This window comes from Cryptosporidium parvum, chromosome 4, assembly GCF_000165345.1.
Source record: "Cryptosporidium parvum Iowa II chromosome 4, whole genome shotgun sequence".
Taxonomy (NCBI): domain Eukaryota; phylum Apicomplexa; class Conoidasida; order Eucoccidiorida; family Cryptosporidiidae; genus Cryptosporidium; species Cryptosporidium parvum.
The window spans coordinates 703,590-721,968 of record NC_006983.1 but is presented as its reverse complement, the minus strand read 5'-3'; the positions used below and the strand labels follow the sequence as shown (position 1 = coordinate 721,968).

The window sequence follows — 18,379 nt, the reverse complement described above, 5'->3', positions numbered from 1 at the left end:
TGAATATTTTTACACATTTTTTCAAATATACAAAAAAAATAAATAAGACACCGCTCTAAAGTAACATTTATCCGCTCGCTCCTTTTGGTATCGTCTTTTTAATTAAATTAAACAATAAGTAAATTCAAAGAAATGTCTGAAAAGGAGATAGGCACTCGTGATCTACAACAGAATGTTGAACGCCGGAAGGATGGGGCATATATCCCTCCACATAGAAGGCAACAAGGGTTAAGAGAAGATCCTAATTCTAATTTGGCGAGCTTTACAGGAAATCAAGCTAATTCCTACAATAGTCAAAGAAATAATTCTAGTAGAAATAATATAGATGGTAAGCGTAATGATCAGGCTAGTAATTTAGGCTTCAGAAAACACAACAATTCTTTTAATGAATCAAACGTAAGTATGGATCGATTTAGTGCGTTGGGAGAGAGGCAATCAAACGCCTCTAACTCGAAGTACCAATATAATGCAGTTACGGGTGGTAATAACGATAGATTTGTCAACCTAAATGAAAAACCTCAGGAAAGGGGCTACAATAAGTACTACAGAAATCGTATTGGCGTTTCAGGTACTGGATGGGACGTAAGAGATGGCAGATCACTTTATCGAGATGATGAAGACAAAATATTTTCAAAGTCAAAAGAACACAGAGCAGGGATTAATTTTGATGCATACGATAATATTCCAGTGGAAATGACAGGCTCTGATACAAACAAAATCAAGCCAATGCAAAGTTTCATGGAGCTTGAAGGAATACACGAAATATTATTAGATAACATTAGAAGAGTTAAATATGAAAGACCTACTCCAGTTCAGAAGTTCTCCATACCGACTGTTTTAAACGGGAGAGACTTAATGGCATGCGCTCAGACTGGATCTGGCAAAACAGCGGCATTTCTATTTCCAATAGTAATGAAAATGCTAAACGACGGCCCCCCTCCAACCCCTCAACAATCTTCTCTTAGAATAAAGAGAATGGCATACCCAGTTGCTCTTGTTCTATCTCCGACACGTGAACTTGCTATTCAAACTTATGAGGAATCTAGGAAGTTCTGCTTTGGAACTGGAATTCGAACTAATGTATTATATGGTGGAAGCGAAGTTAGAAGTCAAATAATGGACTTAGACAGGGGTTCAGATATTATAGTAGCGACTCCGGGAAGACTTAGAGATTTAATTGATAGGGGAAAAGTTAATCTCAAATTAATCAAATTTTTGATTCTAGACGAAGCTGACAGAATGCTTGATATGGGTTTTGCTCCTCAAATACGGGAAATTGTAGAGGATTCTGAAATGCCTCATAGTCTTGATGGTAGACAGACTGTTATGTTCAGTGCCACTTTCCCACGCGAAATACAACAACTTGCAAAGGACTTCTTACACAACTACATTTTTTTGACTGTTGGAAGGGTTGGCGCAACTAGCGGTTCTATTGTTCAACGTGTTGTATATGCTGAGGAAGACCACAAACCCCGTTTACTAGTTAAACTTCTATTAGAGCAGGGTGAGGGTCTAACCGTCGTTTTTGTTGAAATGAAGCGCAGAGCAGATCAAATAGAAGACTTCCTTATTGATCAAAACTTCCCTGCTGTCTCTATTCACGGGGATAGATCGCAACAGGAACGTGAGCATGCACTAAGGCTTTTTAGGAGCGGTCAAAGACCGATCCTAGTGGCTACTGATGTTGCTGCTCGTGGGCTTGACATCCCTAATATTACGCACGTAATTAATTTGGACATGCCCTGCAACATAGATGACTATGTGCACAGAATAGGTAGAACTGGCAGAGCCGGAAACACGGGCTTAGCCACGTCTTTTGTCAATGAAAGTAATAAGCCTATATTAAGAGACTTACTTGCAGCATTAGAAGAAAGTGGTCAGGATGCCCCTGAATGGTTCCAAGACATGGTTAAGTCATGCACAGCCTCGTTCGGAAGGTATGGTAACAGATTCAACAAGGGCGGGGTATCTAGTTCTCAAAGAGGAAATAGAGGGTTACACAGTTTTGGAAGTGTAGATATTAGAAGTAATCAGGGAGGAAGTAATTGTAGCTCTGTTAATTCTAGCTATGGCTATTCTGGTAATAACTCAAGTTCTGGAAACCAAGGTTCTAATAACGAGCAATGGAGAAACAGAAAGGGTCCAGTGAACCACTCTTACAATGGGGTAGCTGGGAACGGGAATAATGCTTCGCACTCTAAAGTTTCCAACAGAGACTTTGATCACGATGATGCATGGTAAACAGCAACAAATTGCGCAGTGTTTGATACCGATGTTATCATATGAATTGCTATCATTTAATTAATTTTTTTATAGTATTCTAAACGACTAATAATAGAGCGATGTCTACGACATCTTGCTTTTCTATATTTTAAGTTATATATTTAGAGCTCTCCAACATGTCTTTCCGAACGAGATATTATCCTGATACCTTTCAAATACTGACTTAAGTGCATTGTTTAAAATGCCTTGAATAGCTGGGTCTTCATAGTAAATGATTGCATGTGCAAGTTTTTCCACAAACTCCTGGATGTTCGATGCCAAGAACCCGACATCTTGTCCATCGAATCTCGTTAGGATGTCTTTCTCAGGCCCTCCTGACTTGTGTGCGAACGTTAACAAGCCGGAGCAGACGAATTCTGCAACGCAGATACCAAAATGTTCATCTTCCATTGTGTGGATTGCAAACCTTGATGTTCTCATAATATTCTGCAACTCTGTTGAGCTTGAATCAATAACTAGCTCTAACTTCTCTTCAAGCTTCTCATCTACTATCATTTGTTTAAGGGAATTTAGATAATCATTGTATTTAGGATTTGAATTCTGTGAAGTTCCACACATTTTAAACCTTATTTCTTCATATATTTTTTCAAGCCTAATTTTCTCTTCTTTGCTCGCTCTATTAATAATTTCCTTGATCCTTTTAAGCACCCCAGAGAAAATTCGTATTTGTACAAAGTGATTTTTTTCAACCCTAAATTGTGAAAGTGAAATAATCACATTTTTTCTTAGTTTTGGATCTACTAATTTATTTAGTGAATGATCTATATTTATAGGTGGGTAGCAAACACTCATTTCAATAGAATTTTTCTCCCAAAGCTCATTAAGCTTATTAAACGTCCAATTTGAATTTACAACAACCTTGTTTGCAAGACCAATACTAAGTTTATAAACAAACAAGAATAGTTTTAAATAAAAATATCTTAGAATATTCCTTTCCTTTTCACTTTCAATATTTTCTTTTCTAACTTGAGGATAATGAATATATGTTGAAATATGTTTAGTTGTTGGGAGAACTCTTGCTGGTATTAGTGCAAACGGGAATCCTGCTGTTTCTACAAAAACTTCCGGAAATGGCCAGCTAAATAATAAACCCTCCAGAGAAACAATTAAAGCTGCTAAGTTCACACTCCAGAGTCTAAAAAATGCAAGTTGTAAAAGAAACCCTAACTTTAATTCGACGATTTTAATCCTGTAAACAAACTCGGGACGGTTTAAAGGGATTCTAAATAAACTCTCAACTTTCTTGACAAGTTCAGTCTTATCAAGTTTACAAGTAGAATATATCACAACCTTGTTTTTTATATTGGCATTTAGAACTTCATATATAATACACCATAATACCTTTTCGCCCCCACCAAAGTTACCACACTGAGGATGAAAAAATCCTATTGTACTTTTTCTCTCTTCCTTCCAAATTTTGAAAGAATTAAAAATCATATTCAGGTAAAGATCGTAACATACGAAATGCAATATAAGCGTACTAATTCATTTATATATCATACTAAGCCCAGTCGAAATGATTTGTAATACCGCCTGAAAATAAGTCATTTATAAAAAGATATTGAACTAAATCTACCAATAACATTGAAAACGAATTGTTATGTGCAAAATATAAATAGTTTTCTTGGCATTATTATCACGGGCCATTTGAATACATTTAGTCGAAACAATATTGCCAAGACATGACGGGAATGTAGAAACATGTTAATATCTAATAAGTAATGCAATTATTTGGAATAAAAAATCATTCGGCAAAAATAAAGCAAACATTCTCATATATTAGTAACCAATTATTATGCTTCTACGTAATACAGGATATTACATGGACTCGGATGCTGAAGTCGATCCCAGCTATTACGAAGCAATAATAGAAGCAACTCAGGATAAAGTATTTAATAGGTAAGTAAACAAAAATATACTATAAACGTCGCTTAAACAAGTAAAATTAACTTCCTAAAAATCCATATTAAGCTATGAAGAAACGAGGTTTATTTTTTATTTAGGAGATGATGTGCTTCAAAGGCCAGTAATAATGTTGGTATCTTGTTTTCTTCCTCCCACAGTAGATGAACTTGATAAGGCAATGAGATATGCAGTTCATTACACTAAAGAATTTGTGAGAACCGAATTTATTATCATTCAATGTTTAACTAGAACAAATATTCTAAGTGATGGCAGCTCAAACTTTCTACAGCAATTTTATTCTCTATTGCCTACAGAATATAAAAAAAATCTAAAAAAAGTGATAATGTTTCATTATGGTGTAAGTAATCGTGCATTATTAACGATTACAAGTTCTTACATGTCTCCGAGGTTTATGAGAAAGCTCGAGTATGCAGATTCAATAAGAGAATTATATCGCTTTATTCCTGACATTTCAGAAGAAGAGTTACTAAATAGACTACCTTTTATTGTTAAGCACGATGATGCAGAACTTCTAGGATTAGAGGCTCCGGCATTATTATCGATGAGCTTATTGGAGCAATGTATTTGTAATGGTTATAATGTTCCAGGATACGGTAAAATACCAGCCGTCATTGTTGATTTCGTCCAAAAGCTATCTAAACCTGACATTGTTATAATCCCAAATTTGTTTAGCTTACAAACATCTGCCGACAAACTTACTTCAATAATTGGAGAAGTTGATAGTGGAGTTCCATTCAGATCTGCTGATTCAGATCCATCTACCCTAGTGTCTGCATTTAAATTGATACTCAACTCTTTGGATGAGCCTTTACTGGGTTCGGAAACATTTCATTCAATTGTAAGGCAATGTAAAAGCTCAGGCACCCATGAATTAGCCCACAGCTTCTATATTAATTTCCTTAAGGAGACTATTTCAAAGTTACCAGATAGTTCAAAATTGGTAATAAAATTCTTAGTTGATTTCCTACATTTTGTTTCAACAAAGTCGAGCATTAATAATATGACAGCACATAAAATTGCTGAAATTTTATCCCCTGCATTTTGTAGACCTAATAGTATGAAAAACATTACGATGTTTCAATCCATTCCACCATGTGTCGAATGTATCACAGTACTTATTTCAGATTGCCAAAGTATTTTTAACAATATTTTACCCGATATTAATTCATTTGACCATCTGCGTGAAGTAAAAGAGAACCTCAGAAAGAAGCAACTTGAAGAGGCTGAAGAAGAGGAAGAAGCAGAAGAAGTAGAAGGAGAAGAAGAAGAAGAAGAGGAAGAAGAGGAAGAAGGGCAACCAGAATTACTAGGAACCGAGGACAAAGACGAAGTTGAGAGTGAAGAAAACAACTGAGAACGCTTTTTCTTATTGAAACCAATATCTATTCTTGCCAATTGCTATAGTCTCATCGCTCGTTTATTCATTAAGGAATTAATGTCAATTTTTTTTATTTTCTTGCAAAGACTATGAAAAAAATTCTCCCGGCGAGGATCGAACTCGCGACCTTCGGCTCATAAGACCGACGCTCTAACCGAGCTGAGCTACAGGAGAAACTCACTGTGTGACGGCTGCAAATTAAAGTTATTCGAATATTGAAGTATCCATTTTGAATAATTTAATTTGTATTAAACTTTTTTGTAGCCAACAAGTTATTTCTGTAGATCGGCACTTAACATTAGTACCGCTGCCTAAAAAAAAAAAATATTTTATTAGATAAAATCTGATAGTTATGTACATAAAATCTACTGAATATTAATTTTTGCTTTCATTAATTAGCTTTTAATTCCCAGTGCACACCTAGTTAGCCTCCGTAGCATAGTGGTAATGCGTTCGCTTCGTAAGCGAAATATCCAGGGTTCAATCCCCTGCGTGGGCTGATTTTTGGTAAAATTCGTATTTGAATTAGAATTTTATTTTGTAACTTATTGCCATTGTTTAATAAGTATACTATTAAAAATTGTACTATGTTAAACCACAGATATTATATTTATTCATATCTCTTGAATATATTTTTAATGGGGAAAAATGCAGCTATTACCTTTTCAAAAATCAATACTAAATGATATTAATAATCACAAGTCTTGCCTAATCATCCTAAGTAAAGGCCTTGGTATTTTTAATATCATCTACAACTACTTGACTAACACAGAAATCAATTCAGGGAATTCTATTTTTATTTTAAACTTATCAGTACCTGAGGTTGATTCTTTTAAGCTGTTTGTGCAAAATATGGATCAAAAGCAACATGATAAAAATAAAGATAAATTTACGAGAAATGGTTCTCTTCTTTCTAGTAAACTTGTGGCTATTAATTCAGAAATGAATTTAAACAAAAGAAAGGCATTTTATAGTAATGGTGGGATATATATTATCACTTCAAGAATCCTATTAACCGATCTATTATCAGAAAAGCTCGATTTTTCACATATAGATGGTATTATATTATTTAATGCAGAGAGCTTAAATGTTAGAAATTGGAATGATGCGTTTATTCTACAATTATTTAAAAGCAAAAATCCAAATGGGTTCATTAAAGGAATTTCACAACGCCCAGAAATTCTAAATCAGGGATATTTTGGGCCCGGAATTACCATGAGATATTTAGGGGCAACTGATTTATTTTTATACCCAAGAAATAATACTATTGTTGAAGAATCGTTTAAACTTACTCAGAAAATAAAAGTAATAGAAAAGTCAGTAAAGGCAACTGAATACTTTTATGTTATACAAAAGTGCATTAAAATATTATTGGAAAAAGGGCTACACGAAATTTTGAAATTTAATCCAAACATTGAATTAACCATGTATGACTTGCTATATAACTCATCAAAAAAATTAAAAAATAAAATTGAGTCATTAACGCAAGATTTGTGGTATAAAATGACGTCTAAACACAAACAAATTACAAAGGATATTATATCTTTAAGAAATTTGCTTGAATTGCTATATTTATCAGATGCATCTGAATTCTTTTTTTGTTTAGAATGCATTCGATCATCAAAACTTATTGATACTTCTTGGATGTTAACTACAGAATTTGAAACTTTATATAAAGTATCAAGATCAAGAATATTTAGAATCAACAATGAAGCTAATAATAATAGCAGTGGATCTGAAACTCCTTTTACTCTTTCTCTTGAGGTTAATCCCGTATATATTCAATTAATTGATATTATCTCAAATATTGGTAAAGAACTCACTGATGATGATATTTCTACTTTATTACAAGAAAATGATTTATATGTTAGGCTTTCAGTCAAAAAAAATCAAATTGAATTGAACTCTAACTTAAATTCTTTGGGAAAAAATGCTGAAACAAAAACTTGTGATGAAACCATTTTTGTAGAAACGGATGGTATCGAATATGGCCTGGATCAAAACGAATACTCGCAAATAAATGAAAAATATGTGGAAATATGTTCGAATATATTGAATAATAACTTTGTGCATAAAGTTCCAGAATATAGAGTTCTACTTATTATTCCTGATGAATTCTACCTTACAATTGCTGAAGTCGAATTTTTGGTACTAAATGGCCCACAAAATTTTTCTGCTATGAAATTAATTGAAACTTTACAAAATATCGAATTTGATTTAGCGTCTGGAGTGTCGAATATAATTACGAAAATAATATCTTCTTTTGGGGCTACAACCTGTACTAATTCTAATGAAAAACTTCATTCTTTTAATCAGCTTAGAGACGTATTATCAAAACTAATTAAAAATAATAGTAATCTAAATTACTCATACTCTTCTAATGATTTAATAATTAATTCTATCCCAAATTTGAGTGTATCTGAAAATAATGATTTGAACCAAATAATCAAAAACGACAGAATTAATCCAAAAATAATCATTAGTCATCCGAGTGTTAATGTGCAAGGTAAGAAAACAATCGTTTTTCTTCTAAAATCTAATTAATTATTAGGGAAATTCTGGAATATACTCTCATTACATTCACCGCATCTAATTATAATGTTGGATCCCGACATTTCATTGCTCAGGGAAATCGAATTATTTACTGCAACTTCAGAGAAAAGTATAAAATTGTATATACAGGTAATTATGATTACAATTCAGAATTCTCTTAGGCATGTAAGTTTCAATATTCAAATATTTTATAATTAATAATATTTCTATAGGAAAAGCTCCTTAACGCAATAAAAAGTGAAGAACTCTCATGGATAGGTCTTGAAAGGCACAAAAAAACTTTAGTTGTGCCGTTAAGTGACATAACTGAAGGTGAAATATTAGCAAAGCTTAGCAACTCCTCAATTTATCAAGATCGGTATAAAGAAGAAAATGATATTCAAAAAATAATCGTAGATATACGAGAATTTAGGTCATCTCTTCCATATCAGCTTTTTTGCAAAGGAGTTAAAATAATTCCTATGAGTTTAGAAATAGGAGATTACGTAATATCTCGCGATGTATGTATTGAACGGAAGTCACTACCTGACTTAGTCAACTCACTTAGTAATGGAAGGCTATTCACGCAATTGCAATGGATTTCAAAACATTATTCCACCCCTGTAATACTAATTGAATTAAATAGCTTGATAGAAATATTAAATCATCAAGGGATGCAACAAAATTTTTTGCCAATGAAGTTTAATTCTTGCGACATTTATTTGAAATTAATTCTTCTAACAAGGCATTTTCCTAATATTAAATTTATTTGGAGTTGCAATTCGTCATTTTCTTCATTAGTTATTCTCCGCATCAAGAAAGATAGAGAGCAACCTAATCTAAAAGATGCTAGTACTTTGAATACTGGAATTCTTAAAGCAAATGATATTTCAATTGAAAAGGAAAAAAAATCTAAAGGTAAAAAAAGAAAAGTATCCTCAGACTCAACCAAATCCAATTATTATGCAACTGCATTTCTAAGGTATCTACCTGGGATAAATGCCAAAAATATTAAAGTTCTTACCTCTAACTTTCGCTCAATTAAAGAAATAATTAATACGCCATTGGAAAATTTAATAAACCATTTAGGGATCTCATTTGGAACATCTCTTTTCAGAGCATTGCATGAGGGCTACTCGGAAAATATTAATCTGAGATAATTGTTAATTTATTAAATCGCTAGCATGTTCATAAGTACTTTCATTTAATGACAGATTATTCGATTTTGAAAAACCATCAACAAAACTGTTTGAATATAAATTCGAACGTCGTGCTCTACCTCTTAAATTTTTCTGAGCTGGCGACTTCTCTGCGCGCTTGTGCTCAAGAAACTCAATTGCTACTTTAAGCGCAGCGGCAACTGTTCCATGTTCTTTGGGGTTAAATGATCTGGTCGCTCTTGTTCCTCCCGATGTAATAAACCAAACACGCCATGTTTTCCTTCTAACGCACCAAGAGATTCCAGTGTGTCCAACGACTTTCCAAGATTGTCTTTCTGGATACCACTCTACTCCCCCAATTTCATCAAGCCTTCCTAAAGGAGCTCCTCCGGAAGCAACTAACATGGAAATCTCATCATTATTTTTATATTTATGGTTATCGGTTTTAATTCGTGTTCCATCGATCATTATATCTGACTTTTGACGTGAAAAATGAAGCCTCCTGCGTATTTCTGAATTGCTCGTTTCAATAGAAGATGAAACATCATCCGATGAATGATCGAATTTACTTTTATTTGTCACTAAATTAGTATCGCTATCTCTATTTGGAACGACCCAAACACCATGCAAGGTAGACGTGTGAGAGACTGATGAGTTATCAGATGATACTCTACCGCAATTATTGCTTAAAGAAAATGTGTCATCTGCATTTAATGAAGTTTGGTTTGTATTTGAATATATGTTCTGATTAGGTGCTTGAAAATTAGTTAAATACTCTCTAAAATTATTATTCCAATAGTTGGGAGCCTCTGAATATTCCAGTTCATTACAAACTTGAGTAGCATTTAAACCTTCGAATAATCTTTGGTTCGAATGAACACTATCTTCTTCTACTTCTTGAGAAACCCAAATATATTCATCTCCAATTGTTGCTCTTGCAGGTAAAGTAAGCTCATGAAATTGATTTGTGGTAAAAACTGAGCCTACTCCAGGATTGTATATATCTTCAAAACCATCTGGATCTTCAAAGTTATTTATGCACGAATTCCATTCAGAGTAAGAATTGCACATCGATTTCGCTGGAAAAACCTCTTCACTCAGTGGTTTATATATGAAATATTGGAAGCATATATTTGATTGATTTACAAATATAGTAAATCCCACTGCCAATAATTATCTAGATTTCCTCTACATAAATTCAATAATATAATTAAGCAAACACCTCAGTCCAATAATTTTTTTTTTTTTTTATTGAAATAATTCACTGTAAATACAATTTTAAAATAGTATGTTAATCAATATCATTGAAGCATGTATAAATAGGTATCAATCTGGGTACCTGCAATAATAGATGAGGAATTACGACATTACGCTTTAAGACTATACTGCAATTTTTATTTTTTTTCTGGATATAAAAATGCTAATTTCTAAAAATCTTGTGAATTTGTAATAAAAATTTCTTAAGTTCTACTAATTAAAAATGTATTAATTTATTATATTATTCACTATTAGTCGCTTTAAAGCTGAGATCTATATGAGCTGATTTTTTTTTTTAATACCTTAATAACAAAGTGCATGCTTTTTTTTTTGTGCAGAAATTTGACATTAGCGCCGTCTTGTGAGTATTAATCGCGCACTGGCCTTTTTTTTTAATTCATGCCAAGAATTTTATGAAATTTTGTTAATTGATATTCCAGGGACAAATATGATTGATGAAAAAATTGATAAAATTAGGCATAGTGTAAATTGTGACGAAACATCTGACTTTCAACTCAATGATAATTTGACTCCAACGGCAAAAGAGAAAGGAAATGAGGTAGGTTTTTGGAAATATGCCCGACTTTTTTTCATGATTAAAATTTAAGGAGTTTAATAATAAAGAATATGAGAAAGCTATTGAGCATTGGCTTAGAGCATACAGGTCATGTTGTTATATTTTGTCAAAAAATGTTTATTCTGAAATGCCAGACAAAGACAAGGAAATTAAGGTCTTGAAAATGCAATTGGACTCTAATCTATCTATTGCGTACTTGAAGCTCCAAGACTATCCAAACGCTATACACTATGCAAATAAGGCTCTGGAATATGAATCGAATAATTTGAAAGCATTACACCACAAATGTATAGCGCTATTCGAATTGAGCGAATATAAACAATGCGTTGAATGTGCGGATATAGCTTTGAAAGTTGAGCCCAACAATGTTGTGTTCAAAAAAGTTAGGTATAATGCTCTGTTAAAGCAAAAACAATACATTTCAAAAAGCAAAAAAATTGTAAGTTGCACAATTTAATTTGAAAAAAAAAATAACTTTCAATAGAGCGAAGCGCTATTCAAAAACTCAAAAACCAATGAAGAATCTTTTGTAAAACCAAAGCAATATTTACTAAAAGTATTAGTAGAGTGCTTCGATTTATTTTTTAATTCCAAAGTTGGAAGGAATTTTATCAATATTATTTCAAAAATTTGTCCGACAAGAGTAGTGAATGCTTTCGTAAAATAGGATATCTTGATTAAATGATTGCTAAATATTAAATCGAAAACCTATTCATCCCTGTGAAAATTATATTATTATAAACTAATATGATTCTTTTTTAGGTCGAACTCGAAAAGACTAGAAGTCGTGCAAAAAGAAAAAACCGTAAAATACGGGCTACGAGACTCGAACTCGTGATCTCTTGCGTGTAAGGCAAGCGTCATAACCACCTAGACCAAGCCCGCTGCTACGTGTAACCAACAAAAGAAATAAAAATATTGTTAAAATCTAAGAAATTCAGGTAAGTAAGTCAGTTCTTGTATTAGTAGGGTATAAACAACTCTGAATGTAATCCAGTATTACCTCAATATCTACCTTATTCTTTTCCAATAATCCGCTTATTTCGTACTCATTTTTTATTACATTTATGAACTTGGAATACCTCATTGCAACGGTAGTTCCAAGCAGTCTTAATATCTCCTCGCTTGTATGAAAGTTTGAAAATGACGTTAATGTAGCTTGCAATTCAATATCAATATTTTTTTTCCAAGTGTTATTAAAGCTTGTGAGTATTTTGTTAATATATTCTAGATTAACTTCCCTTAAGCAGAATTTTGAATCAACAACTTGCATTATTCCAGAATATGAATTATTCAAGCGATATTCAATATATTTTTGTGTGTATTCACGGAATAAATGCTGAAAATTATCTAAAGAAATTCCGTTTTTTCCTCGTAACACTGAAATTATTGCGTCAGCATTGTTAATTATAAATATACAACCTTCTTCAGGCCCAATGTAATTTTCATTTTGCAAAAATTCATTTGATGACAGCAACCAATTGATTAGGGATGATTGAACTCTGTCAATTAGTTTCTTTATTTGATCGTTGTGACCATCTGGTTCATCTATTAGTTTTGTTAAAACCGTTAATAATTCTGAAACTCTGCGAGTAATAGGATTTAGATGCGGTCGTTTGTCTGAAATGCATAATTTGATAAATTCACGGTTTGAGAGAGAAGACAATGAATAAATCTGTAAAATAATTGAAGACTCCAATGAAATGTAAATTGCTTTACTTTGCATGCCGTAATATTCAAACAAAGAACTTGAATCTGTTATAGCATTTACAAAGACTTTCAACTTTGATTCAGTAAGACGCTTAAATTTGAGCATTATGTTGTACAATATTGATAGCCCGATAGTATCGTTTGTTTTCAATATTGAAAGTTGAAATAATTCTAAAGTCCTTATCAAATGATCACCAAAAATTCGATGTAGAATATCCTTTAATGCACTATCAAAAAGTTGCCTAGTAAATTCGAAGATCGATATGAATGCCTTATATATCATCTTCTGTGATTTAAAAAAAATTTCCTCTATTTTAAATACCTTTTTTGGCTTTGAAAAAAATGATTCCTCTACAGGCTCACCGATCAACAAATAAAAGTTGTTTAAAATTTGTTCTCTTTCGAATAGTACTGAGTGATATTTGTCATAATCCTTGGAAGTAATTATAACACCTTGTTCGTATTTATTCTGGCAAAGCCCTTCTATTTCTTTAACAATTTGTGAAAACAGCCTTGATGCAAACATAATATATCTTTCCCTAAAAAAATCAATTTCATTTGCATTCAAGGTTAATTGCTTTATTACTTTACTCAATCTGATTAATTCAGAAAATGTGGCCGAATTTGAATATCCTGTTTCCATTATTATGAACATAGATTCTTTATTAGAAAATAACGAATTTAAATTGCACTTCATTCTATTTACAACAATATTAAACAATGAGCTATATAATAAATAAAGTTCCCTTCCTATTTTTGTTTTTCTAATGTACGTGTTTTTTATAGTATTTAATTTGTCTAACAAACTTTTCAAGGGAATATAATAATCCTTATTGAGCTCGGCATTCTTTATTTCATCTATTAAATCATAACTAACAACTGTTTTATCAATGAAATTTTGAATCTTTTCGTGCAAAAGTTTAATTGACTTTAAGCTATTTTGTAGCATAATAAACTCATCTTTAATGGCCTCTACCTTAATCGAATGCATCGATACTTCATTCTGTAATGATGAAAACAAACTATAAACTAAGTCAACAGAATAGCAAAATATTGAATTAATATTATTAAATTCAACTATTTTACTTCCCAATTTAATAACTGTATTAATGAAATGTTGATAATGAAGTTCCTCCCCAACATTTTTAGCTAAATCTGTTATAGAATTTCGGTTACAAATCAATTTTGCATATTTTAAGTCGCCATTTGAACCTTTATAGCTATTCAAAAACCATTCACTAGATAATTCTAATAATGCAGCTCCTTTATTCATTGTTTAATTAATATTGCAATAAATTTTGCCCATTTCCGCGAAGTTTTTATTTTACCCCACACTATGTATAACTTATTAAATGCATTAAAAAAAATTTATTGAATTATAACAATTGTGAAGTATTTATCATTGCCTAACGTAAATAAAGTTTATAATAGATAAAGAAACCCATTTATAATTTTTTTCCTTTAAAATTTGTTTTTAGATCAACAATTAATATTTGTATAAGATGTCATGTCTTTTAAAGAGGTCAATTAGGACTTTGTTGAAAAGATTTTTACCAAATGAAAAATATATACTTATAAATTAATTAATAACATTAATATGAGCGATTTAGACGAGTTAATTGAAGAATATGATCCCTATATTGAAGGAAAATTTTCTGAGAATTTAGATGAGAGTTACGACGAAAATAGTATGGAATTTTGTTCTCCAAGATTTGGTGAGTTCAACTACTCTGAAGAAAATTCTGGTGGTGAAACAGATAAAGAAGAAGATATACACATTTACAAAGAAGGTGATTTACAACTTTATTCAGATTCAGAAGAATTAATTGAAGATTTTAATAAAGATAAAGAATATTTAATAACAGAAATTGGCAAAAATAATGAAAATCATGTTACTCACAATATTCAAAAATCTAATAATCTTATTAGCAAATATAATAAATCAATTATATCTCAAAAAAAACTAATAAATAATGATGAAAATAATGAACCAGTTTTGGAAACTGAAACTGAATATAATCAACCTGCTCTATTTAAAACTAATTTGAATGAGCAAAAAAAAAATATTCAAAAAAACTTAAAACCCACAGATCAAAATGAAATTTCATATAAAGAATTACAATTGGAAGTCAAATCTTTACTTGAAGCATCCAATAAACACCAAGAAGAAGTTCATGCTGAATTAGATGGTCTATTAATCGAAAATGAAAATTATAAAGAAGAAATTTCGCGTTTAAATACGTTATTAAAAAATAATGAATTACTTTTATCTAAATATAAGCTTAACTCTTTGGCCCTTAATGCGCAACTTCCTTTTCTAAAAAGTAGGTCATTTATGGAGGAAGATAAAGAAGAATTATACTTTTTAAGGAATAAAGTAAGAACTATCGAGTCAAAAGTCAGAGATTATGAAAAGGAATTAGAAGGGGCCAATTGTTTGAAAGAAAAGGTACTATTCCTTGAAAATGAATTAGAAAGGATTACAAAAGAATTTAACGAATTGGAAATATTTCAAACTGAACAACTTAGAATTGCAGATGGTGAAATTCTTTCTCTTACTGAAGCGAAGAACGCCCTTTTTAAAGAAATGCATTTAGTAATGAAGGAAAATGAAGGTTTGAAGCTAACAAAATCTGTAATTAGCAGAATTGAAACTCACTATAAAAAGATCAATGATGAAACTGTTTTGCCTAATATAGAAGAAGAATTAAACGATGCAATAAAAGATTTTATGGAAGATAAGAATTTCAACAATAATGAAGCGTCTTTGCTTGCATTCGAAATATGTCAATCAATTATTCCAAGACTTGCGTATGAGATTGCAGAAGAAATAGTTGTTAACCTCGATAATGGTTCTAAACAAGATGAAAAACTTAAAAGGTCTTTTATTAAAAAAAATGCGTCCATTCAGGTGGGTTTTCCCCTTTTGAATGGTTCAACAATAGAACATTCAGAAATAGGTATTATTTCATCCAGAAGCGAATTAATATCGTTAAGAAGCGAAAATAACAAATTAAAAAAGGAAAATCAGAAATTAAAACAGGATCTTTTCTTAATGAAAAGAATTAATAATCGGACAAAGGATCATGCTAAGATAAAGTGTACAAACCGTATGAACTCAAGGCAAACCGACCTAATAAGCGAAAACCAACAAGAAGAACTAGTTCTTAGTGGCATAAAGTGGCTAACCTCAGTTGTTAATGAAATAGATGAGCTTGAACAAAGATGCAGTAGCATTAAAACTTGCAATAAAAAATCAGAATCTAGGCGCTCAAGTGCATATAATTCTACAGTTGCATCTTTTGAAGAGATTAATATTGATATTAACGACCAGCAAAATAGAGACGAAGTAAGCATTGATAAGGAATTGATAACATTAAGAGAGAAATTAATAAACGAAGGAATCCTAGTTGGAGAATGAATAATAAATTTCTTTACTGGTATAATGTTTTTGGAAAATCAATTTTTGAAATATATCTATTTATTGGTGAACATGCTTGAACTAGCCATTTCAAAAACTCGGGATCATCATCTACCAACGGCTCTAAGTTCTCCAGGGTTTTTGAATGATACCAATTTAACCAATCTAGTTCATCATCTGAAAGAATTGAAATGTCAATCATCTCTTTTTGAATGGGTGCGAATGTAAGAGGCGAGAACTTGAGAAATTTATTCATCTTTCTGTAGCCATTATCAATATCTACTTCAATAATCTCAGCCAAGTTTTCAATTCTTATACCGTATTTTCCTTCTTCATAGTATCCAGGTTCAATTGAAACTACTGCGCCTGCAGCTAGATTTTGTTTAGAAGCACCATCCCTTCCAACCTTATAACAAATTGACCAGGGCTCTTCATGAACAGATAAAAACGAGCCAACCCCATGTCCGGTACCATGTAAATAATCTAAACCAGCCTCCCATAGGCTGGCTCTTGCAAGAACGTCAATTGCAGTAGCATTTGTCCCAATTGGGAATACTAGCTTATGTAAGCGAATAAAACCTATCAATACTCGAGTAAACGATTCAATTTGCTCAATTGTTGGCCTTTCTTCTCCAATCCCGAACAAGAACAAAGTTCTTGTTACATCTGTTGTGCCAGTATGGTACTGTCCACCAGAATCACAAAGGTAAAGATCAGGCTTAATAATTGAAGAATTTTCTTTTTCAGGACGATAATGAATTATCGCCCCATTTTCTCCTATAGAAGAAATTGTATCAAAACTTGGATAGACAAATTTTGGTTGTTGTTTTCTAAATTCAAGCAGCTTCTGAGAAAGATCCCACTCGGATACTTTTCCATTAAAAAGAGTCTTATCTCTTCCAGCCTTGTACAAATAATATAGGAATTTAGTAAGTGCTAAACCATCATAAATATGGCACTCGCGCATTCCCTTTAATTCGATTTTGTTCTTTATTGCACGTAGCATGATGATAGGGGACTCGGAAGTTATTAGTAATTTTGAAGAGTTTAAGTAGTCGATTAAATATTTATAATAACTCGAATTATTGCAATTTTCACGAGGGTTCAATACTTTAAATAACGTGTCCATTGCTGCTAAGTTGCAAAAATTCTCAGGCAGCCATATTTTATTCAATTCGTTTTTTGTATGTGAATTCAATTTACTAAATGAATGAAAGAGTTCATCCATTATATTTTCAATTTGAATTATAGAAATTTTGTCCTGAAATTCATTTTTCAATACTTCTTCGCAACACTTAATAGATTCAACATTAACAAAAACTTTAAGACTAAATGATGTTTCCTTCTTATCTATTCCAACTTTATCATCAAGAATTTCTACAATTAGATATGAAAGGAATACAGGTGTGCAATGTACATCTGAGCCTCTTAAATTAAGTAGCCATGAAATTTGAGTTAGGCTGCTTAGAAACAATATTTTTGCATTCAGTTTTTTCATTTCCAATAAAACTTTGCTAACCTTTGACTTGGATGATTCACCAGCGTATTCAATTCCATGAACAAAAATCTCACTTCTGGCTTGTTCAATCTCTTCTTGTGGCCGTAAAACATCGACAAAATTCAAATTTAGCAATTTTATTCGGAAGTTTGTATTTAAATGTAGATCTGAAAGTTCAATATAATTAGCTAAGGCTTTAAATGACATCCAAGAAGTAACCTCAACGTCAATTCCTAATGTGCCATCAAAACTTTCTTCTTTTAAAATATCTACAATATCAGCGTAAAAGCCCTTTTTTAACAAATGAACCTGATACTCAGGAGTAGCAGTCTTCTTTGCTTCGACAATATATCTACCATCAACAATTAAATGTGCGCTCGACTGTGTAACAAGACAAATTCCCTGTGACCCAGAGAAACCAGTCATAAATTCTCTTCGTTTGTATTTATCTGGAGTATATTCCGACATATGAGGGTCGCTTGAACTAATGATATATGCGTCAACCCCATGTTGGCTCATAATACTTCTAAGTTCTTCTAGTTTTTTCAATTTTGAAATATTTGACATAATTGGTAAAGTAATTTTTATTAAATGTAGAGCTTATAATTTCCCAGGTTCCTCTTTTCGTTAGTCGTTG

At 31.8% G+C, this 18,379-nt stretch overlaps 10 protein-coding genes and 3 non-coding genes across 13 annotated transcripts; 7 read left to right on the top strand and 6 right to left on the bottom strand.

Moving 5' to 3' along the window:
* Positions 1 to 132: 132 nt before the first annotated feature.
* On the top strand, positions 133 to 2,241 carry cgd4_3000 (Dbp1p, eIF4a-1 family RNA SFII helicase (DEXDC+HELICc); the record flags this gene model as incomplete). Its single annotated transcript, XM_625884.1, has 1 exon — positions 133 to 2,241. One exon carries the CDS (start codon positions 133 to 135, stop codon positions 2,239 to 2,241), a length of 2,109 nt encoding a protein of 702 aa, XP_625884.1.
* A 135-nt stretch (positions 2,242 to 2,376) lies between these two features.
* cgd4_2990 (glycosyl transferase) lies at positions 2,377 to 3,720 on the bottom strand (the record flags this gene model as incomplete). Its single annotated transcript, XM_001388033.1, has 1 exon — positions 2,377 to 3,720. The coding sequence occupies one exon, from the start codon at positions 3,718 to 3,720 to the stop codon at positions 2,377 to 2,379; it is 1,344 nt and encodes a 447-aa protein (XP_001388070.1).
* Positions 3,721 to 4,240: 520 nt separating this feature from the next.
* Positions 4,241 to 5,563, top strand: cgd4_2980 (RhoGAP domain containing protein with a Sec14D domain at the N-terminus; the record flags this gene model as incomplete). The annotated part of the gene is made up of 1 exon (XM_625883.1): positions 4,241 to 5,563. A coding segment is annotated over one exon (1,323 nt), but the record flags the coding sequence as incomplete, so codon positions are not given.
* Positions 5,564 to 5,686: 123 nt separating this feature from the next.
* cgd4_2975 lies at positions 5,687 to 5,761 on the bottom strand (the record flags this gene model as incomplete). The annotated part of the gene is made up of 1 exon: positions 5,687 to 5,761. It is a non-coding gene; the product is annotated as a tRNA-Ile (tRNA).
* A 253-nt stretch (positions 5,762 to 6,014) lies between these two features.
* On the top strand, positions 6,015 to 6,086 carry cgd4_2976 (the record flags this gene model as incomplete). Its single annotated transcript has 1 exon — positions 6,015 to 6,086. It is a non-coding gene; the product is annotated as a tRNA-Thr (tRNA).
* Positions 6,087 to 6,235: 149 nt separating this feature from the next.
* Positions 6,236 to 8,131, top strand: cgd4_2970 (RAD1, NH2 terminal ERCC4-like helicase domain; the record flags this gene model as incomplete). Its single annotated transcript, XM_625882.1, has 1 exon — positions 6,236 to 8,131. The coding sequence occupies one exon, from the start codon at positions 6,236 to 6,238 to the stop codon at positions 8,129 to 8,131; it is 1,896 nt and encodes a 631-aa protein (XP_625882.1).
* Positions 8,132 to 8,352: 221 nt separating this feature from the next.
* Positions 8,353 to 9,279, top strand: cgd4_2960 (ERCC4/XP-G-type excision repair nuclease; the record flags this gene model as incomplete). The annotated part of the gene is made up of 1 exon (XM_625881.1): positions 8,353 to 9,279. A coding segment is annotated over one exon (927 nt), but the record flags the coding sequence as incomplete, so codon positions are not given.
* A 3-nt stretch (positions 9,280 to 9,282) lies between these two features.
* cgd4_2950 (hypothetical protein) lies at positions 9,283 to 10,350 on the bottom strand (the record flags this gene model as incomplete). The annotated part of the gene is made up of 1 exon (XM_625880.1): positions 9,283 to 10,350. The coding sequence occupies one exon, from the start codon at positions 10,348 to 10,350 to the stop codon at positions 9,283 to 9,285; it is 1,068 nt and encodes a 355-aa protein (XP_625880.1).
* Positions 10,351 to 11,240: 890 nt separating this feature from the next.
* Positions 11,241 to 11,570, top strand: cgd4_2940 (TPR repeat protein; the record flags this gene model as incomplete). Its single annotated transcript, XM_625879.1, has 1 exon — positions 11,241 to 11,570. The coding sequence occupies one exon, from the start codon at positions 11,241 to 11,243 to the stop codon at positions 11,568 to 11,570; it is 330 nt and encodes a 109-aa protein (XP_625879.1).
* Positions 11,571 to 11,924: 354 nt separating this feature from the next.
* Positions 11,925 to 11,998, bottom strand: cgd4_2935 (the record flags this gene model as incomplete). The annotated part of the gene is made up of 1 exon: positions 11,925 to 11,998. It is a non-coding gene; the product is annotated as a tRNA-Val (tRNA).
* Positions 11,999 to 12,050: 52 nt separating this feature from the next.
* On the bottom strand, positions 12,051 to 14,096 carry cgd4_2930 (vacuolar sorting protein VPS52/suppressor of actin Sac2-family protein; the record flags this gene model as incomplete). Its single annotated transcript, XM_625878.1, has 1 exon — positions 12,051 to 14,096. One exon carries the CDS (start codon positions 14,094 to 14,096, stop codon positions 12,051 to 12,053), a length of 2,046 nt encoding a protein of 681 aa, XP_625878.1.
* A 324-nt stretch (positions 14,097 to 14,420) lies between these two features.
* cgd4_2920 (hypothetical protein) lies at positions 14,421 to 16,244 on the top strand (the record flags this gene model as incomplete). Its single annotated transcript, XM_625877.1, has 1 exon — positions 14,421 to 16,244. One exon carries the CDS (start codon positions 14,421 to 14,423, stop codon positions 16,242 to 16,244), a length of 1,824 nt encoding a protein of 607 aa, XP_625877.1.
* Positions 16,245 to 16,257: 13 nt separating this feature from the next.
* On the bottom strand, positions 16,258 to 18,342 carry cgd4_2910 (aminopeptidase; the record flags this gene model as incomplete). Its single annotated transcript, XM_625876.1, has 1 exon — positions 16,258 to 18,342. A coding segment is annotated over one exon (2,085 nt), but the record flags the coding sequence as incomplete, so codon positions are not given.
* Between the last annotated feature and the right edge of the window lie 37 nt (positions 18,343 to 18,379).